This window comes from Carlito syrichta, unplaced genomic scaffold (assembly GCF_000164805.1).
Source record: "Carlito syrichta isolate Samal-C Ts95f unplaced genomic scaffold, Tarsius_syrichta-2.0.1 Scaffold316474, whole genome shotgun sequence".
Lineage (NCBI taxonomy): Eukaryota > Metazoa > Chordata > Mammalia > Primates > Tarsiidae > Carlito > Carlito syrichta.
Window position 1 is genome coordinate 364,263 of NW_007260570.1, and position 6,577 is coordinate 370,839.

The following is a 6,577-nucleotide window of genomic DNA, read 5'->3' on the forward strand; positions in this document are numbered from 1 at the left end:
AGCAGCTGCCCTCCAGTCTGGGCGACAGAGTGAGACGCCAACTCAAAAAAAAAAAAAGAAATGTTTGAGGGGACAACTGGATACCAGAATGAAAAAAGTTGACATAGAGTCATCCTTCACACAACATACTATATTAAATGCCAAATAAACCAGAAGTAATAAATCTTTAAAAATAAAGCAAAAGCATAATCATACTAGACAAACTTCTGAGTATTTAAGACATGGGTATTATATTGTTAAAAGGAATAGAACTAATTTAAATATAAATTTCTAAAAATTTTGTCCCCAAAATGCAATTAAAGAAATGAAATAACAGAATAAGAAAGTAGGTTAGATATAACTAATATGGCTCATTATCTAAAAAAGTAAACTACTTTGATGTGATCGTGTAGAATGCTTTGATTCTAGGGGAAAGGGTAAGCAGTGAGTAGTCATAGATAAAAACTTCACCACCAACACTCATAATTAAGCAAAGTAAAACAACTTAAGTCACTATTATATACTTATTAAACCAGCAAAATACATTAAGGTAAACTGACACTAATGTTTATAAATAAGACCTGATACTCTTCTTTTTTTTATTTTTTGAGTTGGAGTCTCACTCTGTCACCCAGGCTGGAGGGCAGTAGCACACTCCTAGTCACTGCAGCCTCAAATTGCTGGGCTCAGGGAATCCTTCCACCTCAGTCTTTCAAGTAGCTGGAACTACAGGCATGCACCGCCATGCCCGGCTAATTTTTTTATTTATTGTAGAGATTAGGTCTCGTCAAGTTGCCCAGGCTGGTCTCGAACCTGTGGCCTCAGGCAATCATCTCACCTTGACCTCCCAAAGTACTGAGATTATAGGTGTGAGCCACCGTACCCAGCCAAGACCTGATACTCTTTGGGGCTTGCCTTGCTTACCCATTGAGCTGACACTCTAGCAACCCAGCTGACCACAGAAAAATCTGTATCAAAAGTTTATAGTAGCCGGGCTTGGTGGTTCAGCCTGTAATCCCGCACTTTGTGAAGCTGAGGTGAGTGGATTGCCTGAGCCCGCGAGTTTGAGACCCACCTGGGCAACTTGGCAAGACCTCATCTCTACAATAAATCAAAAAATTAGCTGGGCATGGTAGCGTGTGCCTGTAGTTTCACCTACTTGGAAGGCTGAGGCAGAAGGATCCCCAGAGCCCAGCAGGTCGAGGCTGTGGTGACCAGGAGCATACCACTGCACTCCAGTCTGGGCGACAAAGTGAGACTCCAACTCAAAAAAAAAAAAAAAAGTTTATAGTAATAAATGCCTACGTTAAAAAAAAGAAGAATTTTAAATAAACAATGTGAAAAAAAAGACTGTAAATTTACAAATTTTTCAGTCTTTCTAAAGTCCGGAATTACATAATTCTTTTTAAAAGAACGTAATTTGCAATTTTTAATCTACACATTTAATTCAAGAAATGGAGACATAATAAACAAACAATTTCCTTTTTTTTTTGAGTTGGAGTCTCACTCTGTCGCCCAGACTGACTGCAGTGGCCGCTCTTGGCCACCGCAGCCTCGACCTGCTGGGCTCCAGCTATCCTTCCGCCTCAGCCTTCCAAGTAGCCAGAATTACAGGCATGTGCTACCACGCCCGGCTGATTTTTTGATTTATTGTGGAGATGAGGTCTTGCCTGCCCAGGTGGGTCTCGAACCTGCGGGCTCAGGCAAGCCACTCACCTCAGCCTCCCAAAGGCGCGGGATTATAGGCTGAGCCACCGAGCCCAGCTATAAACAAACAATTTCACTACTGTGCTATTAACATCTACAAGCACACATGAGGTACACCATTATAATCACTTCTTCGGAAATACGCTCAACTCTCTTGTCTCTCTCTATTACTTTTCAGACAACTCCTTATCTTAAATAAAATGTACCATCACCTTTTCATTGCTGCATGTCCTCAAGAAGCCTCTTGAAATATGCTAAATTTCTAGTTTCAAATCTGAAACTGGTGTTCCATACTGTCTGCCAGCCCTACTCAGTTTGTCTCATAGGTTCACTTTCCCAAACTATGTCACACTGTCTTGTCTCTTTTTAAACCTTTCACATTCTGACCTCTGCTCACACTGTTGATGTTCCTCCCTAACATATTATTGAGGAAATAAAAACCAGAACACCCAAGCCATCTCCAAAACTGCAGAACCACCAGCACTTGCAGACACCTTCCTTTGTTTCTACTGTTATAATGGTACTGGGTACCTCCTTTTAACCCAGTGGCCCACTTCTCAGCTACCATTTTACTGGGCTGCTCAGCATCATTCAACACAATCTATTGTCACTTCTGAAAACACTCTTCTCTCTTAGCATCTGGGACATCACTGCCCTTGTTGTTCTTTGGCCTTTCTGGTGGATCGACATAAACCTCCTTCTCTAGGTCTTCTTCTACTACATCTAAATGTTGGCCCTTCTCAGAACCTTGCCTTGGAATTTCTTTTCTTTCTAGACTCTCTCCTGGGTATATAGCATCTATTCCCTTGGATTTAAATATCATCTTTATTCTGATGGTTCCCTGTTCTAAGTTCTGGGAATACCACCTCACACTCTCTTTGGCGATCTAGATTTGAATCAAAGTGCCTATCTAAGATCCTACTTCAATGTGTCTCAACTTGGAGTCAACTTGTCCTAAGTGAAACTCCTAATGTTTCATTCAAACCTGTTCTTCCAAGTCTTTATCTTTTACATCACTCATTCAGTTTCTCAAACCAGAAACTCATGAAGTTACCTTTGATCCTCCTTATTCCCTTACCCCACTTCTGATCTATCAGCAAATCTTATTGATTTAAACTCTAATAATAAATACTTCAAATATAACAAGACTTTCCCAGATTAGAGCCTCTGCATGTGCTCCCTGCCTCCCAGTCTTTGCACTGATTCAGTTCTCTTCTAGGTCTTCAATGTCACCACATCCATGAGGTTCTTTCTGACCACACTAACATGGATCACCCAATTACTCTCTGTTTCAGACTCTTGTTTGTTTTCTTCCTAGCTCATAAAAAAATTATAGTTCTTTGATTTCTTACTTGTCTGTCTCCTTTACTAAACTGCAATTCCTGGCAGTAGGGACAGCATCTGTCTTGTTCGTCACTGATTCCTAGTATATATTGCTGTTCCTCGCACACAACAGGAACTTATTAAGCTTTTCTTTAATGAAAAAAAAATGTCGTTATTTATTTGTTCGAAATTTCTTGTTACTATTTAGAGATAGACTTGAGGACAAGGATTATAAATCATCTTTGTACTTCCTACAATGCCTATCACAACACCTAACACAAAATACAAACCTAAATAAATAGATTTCTCCATCTCATGTCTGCCTCATCAACAGGTGGGAAACTCCTTTCCACTCTCCTGTTGACACTATGACTAGAGTGAATTATATTAGAACCAAAGAGAACTTTCCCTCTTTGGCTTTTTTAATTATTTCTCTACCTTTCTATAGTCACCTCCAATCTGCACCACTCACTTTCTCATCCTGTGTCACCACATGTTCTCTAAAAGTCAAGTATCTGAAAGAAGACTTTGGAAATTCAGCCTTTACTGTTGGATAGAAAGACACATGTAAAAATATTGTCAATTTTCCAACCAATCAAATACTAATTGAATTGTAGGGAGGAGGGGAAGTTTGGTAAAAATAATTCTAAAGCTAATTGGCCAGAAAAAAAAAAGAAAAAAATATATATATTCACAAAAATTCTGAAAAATAAGTATTGTGAGGATTCTATCACAATATCTGTCATTAAAACATTGCAAAGGTACAATGTCTAAAATGGTTTGGCTCGTATGCAGGAATAGACAGTAGAACAGAATAGGTAAAAATTTGTAACCAAATATGCATATATAGTATATTATGAAGGTGGCATTCAAATCAATGGCAAAACCATATGAATTATTCAGTAGATGATGATAGGACAAATTGAGTGTAACTTGGAAAAAGTAAAGTTAAATTCCTACTTTATATTTTCACTAAAGTACATTTTGGATATTCTGGGTCCTCCAAAAGATATGTTGCAGGATATTTATTGCAACATACTGTGTAATCTTAAAACAAAACAATAATCTGGAAATAGCTCAATGTCTGCAGATTGATGGTACATTCATAAAATTCAATATCACACAGTTGTTGAAAATAATTCAGAAGATCTATACACAGTGATGGAAAAATGTTCAAGGTATATTTTTAGATGATAAAAATGAGTTATAGGGAAAAATATAGAAAATCCATTATGTGTGTGTAAAGAGGGCATTCACACACAAAAAATTTTTCTACAAGGATACACAAAAATCTAACAATATTTTTCTCTGGGGACCAAGAATGGAAGGAGGAGGGAAGTAAGATTTTTAGTTTTAGCTTTATACCTTTTCCATGTTATCTGAGTTTATTACCAAGAGCATGTAACTTTTATGACAAAAATTTAATAAAAGAAGACAAAAATCACGACAGAAAGGAAGAAAAAAGGAAAGAAAAGATCATTTTAGAGTAAAGAGAAAGAGAGAATCATATACTAATTTCTAGGTATCAATATGCTTGCAGGAGAAATATTAGCATATGTAAAATCTGATTTCACGTCTAGTCAAGTTTCTAGTACTATCAACCAGGGAGCCATAGAGTCTTAGCACTAGAAGGGTTTTGCGTTATCTAGTCCATTTTCATTCTCCAGATGAGCAGACCGAAAATGGTTCCTGCTTCCTGAGACTCTGACATCATAGTGACACAGTATCTTCTTTTAGATAGAGTCATATTAATGCATTTAAACATCAACATTAATAGCAAACTATTCACAGAAAAGCAAAGATAAAGGTCCAAAAAAGGATAAAGCAGAAGAAACAAAGAGAAATGCCAGTTACTGAGCCTCTCTGAGGTGCCAGGTATAACAAATGAGTAGGAAGGAGTAACTCAGAGAGGTGGGGGGAGTGGTCTGACTGTGGTGTCCCGGCCTTACCTTGTAGTGGCTGATGGCATTTTCAATGGTCAGCTCACGATGAGACTTGTGTTCAGGGGATGCCAAGCATTCCACACACAGAAGAAGTCTGGTCTCCTCACAGTACCTGCACACCTTCTTCTGGTGTCTGGGGCAAATATAGCCTGTTCCCAGCACCCCCTCAGAACAGGGTTTCCGGCAGAGGGGGCACCAGAGGGCTCCAGAAGCAGAGCTCTTCTCTATGTGCTGCGTCAGGCAAACTCGACAGAAGAGGTGTCTGCAGTCGGTGCTCACAGCCTCCTTCAGGCGCTCCTGGCAGATGGGGCAGATGCCCTCCTCCTGGCTGTCCTTGTGCAAAGGGACCATGGCTTCCTACCACCCTGGCAGGCTCCTGTCTACATAGCCTCCTTCCCTTCTGGTCTTTGGAAGGTCTGTTGCACTCAACAGTCCCAGATAAGAGGGCCCAGCCGGAAGGACGCAGCCCTGGAGCAGCCGGGAAGACACGACTCAGCCTCCAACTTCAGGCCCCTCCCCACTCTCCATCAAGGGGCCCGTCGCAATGACCACACATACCACAATTCTGCACAGGTTTCATAAATATTCCTTCAGCTTTGACATGCACCCCCTGGTTCCCTTGCATTTTCTAAACTTGAGATCTTTATTTTTCATACACTTGGAGGAAGCAAGTGATTCAAGAACCAATTCTATTTTCCTTTTGAGAACTTTCTGTGAGTATTTTTACAGCCCCAAATTAAAAGGCCAGGATATCATTGTCATGGCCAGAAGCCAGATCACCATAAACTTACAGGTTGAATCTCCTCTGCCTGGCTGTCAGTTGATTTTAGCTGGGGTTTGAACTTCTCTCTCCCACCCTGGCACACTAGATGGCTTACTGCTGTCCATTATTATACCAATCATTTCAGCGGCATCTCTATCAACTAGTCATTCTCCCAACCAATATCCCAGTCAGGGTCATATGGATTCCACACTGAAAGAAAGGGAAAGAAAATAAGCCCTAGAAAAGACCAGAGACTTGTGTAATGTTTGAAGCCACTTTGCTTCTTCCTGTCAAACCACCTCCAAAGATGACTCAAAGAAGAAAGTGAGACGGGCTGGGTGGCTCAGCCTGTAATCTCAGCGCTTTGGGAGGCTGAGGTGAGTGGAATGCCTGAGCCCGCGGGTTCGAGACCCGCCTGGGCAACTCGGCGAGACCTCGCCTCTACATTAAATAAAAAATTAGCCGGGCGTGGTAGTGTGCGCCTGTAGTTCCAGCTACTTGGAAGGCTGAGGTGGAAGGAAGGATCGCCGGAGCCCAGCAGGTCGAGGCTGTGGTGGCCGGAAGCGTGCCACTGCACTCCAGTCTGGGCGACAGAGTGAGACTCCAACTCAAAAATAAAGAAGAAAGTGTCCCACTCCCATCACTTTCATTAAATACTGTGCATTCACTCTTATTTCCTTGTACAACACCTCTAGCCCCTCCCACCCCACCCCCTGAAAAGCTTTCTTAGTATCCTACCTTAATTTCTCCTGCTACAATTTCAGATCATTTTCTCCAGCTCCAGACCTGGAGAGATGGTCAGTAGGTGAACAGTTCTTAAGTTATGCCAATTATATATGTTCATAGATCAGTAAAATTCAGG

At 40.9% G+C, this 6,577-nt stretch overlaps 1 protein-coding gene across 1 annotated transcript in view; it reads right to left on the bottom strand.

Annotated features, from left to right (window-relative positions):
* The window catches only part of TRIM40 (tripartite motif containing 40), a 13,682-nt gene extending 8,379 nt beyond the window's left edge, over positions 1-5,303 (bottom strand). Inside the window, exon 1 of the mRNA XM_008074517.1 lies at positions 4,959-5,303. Within this exon, the coding sequence (XP_008072708.1) occupies positions 4,959-5,303 (345 nt within the window). The remainder of the gene's footprint in view (positions 1-4,958) is intronic.
* Positions 5,304-6,577: the final 1,274 nt, after the last annotated feature.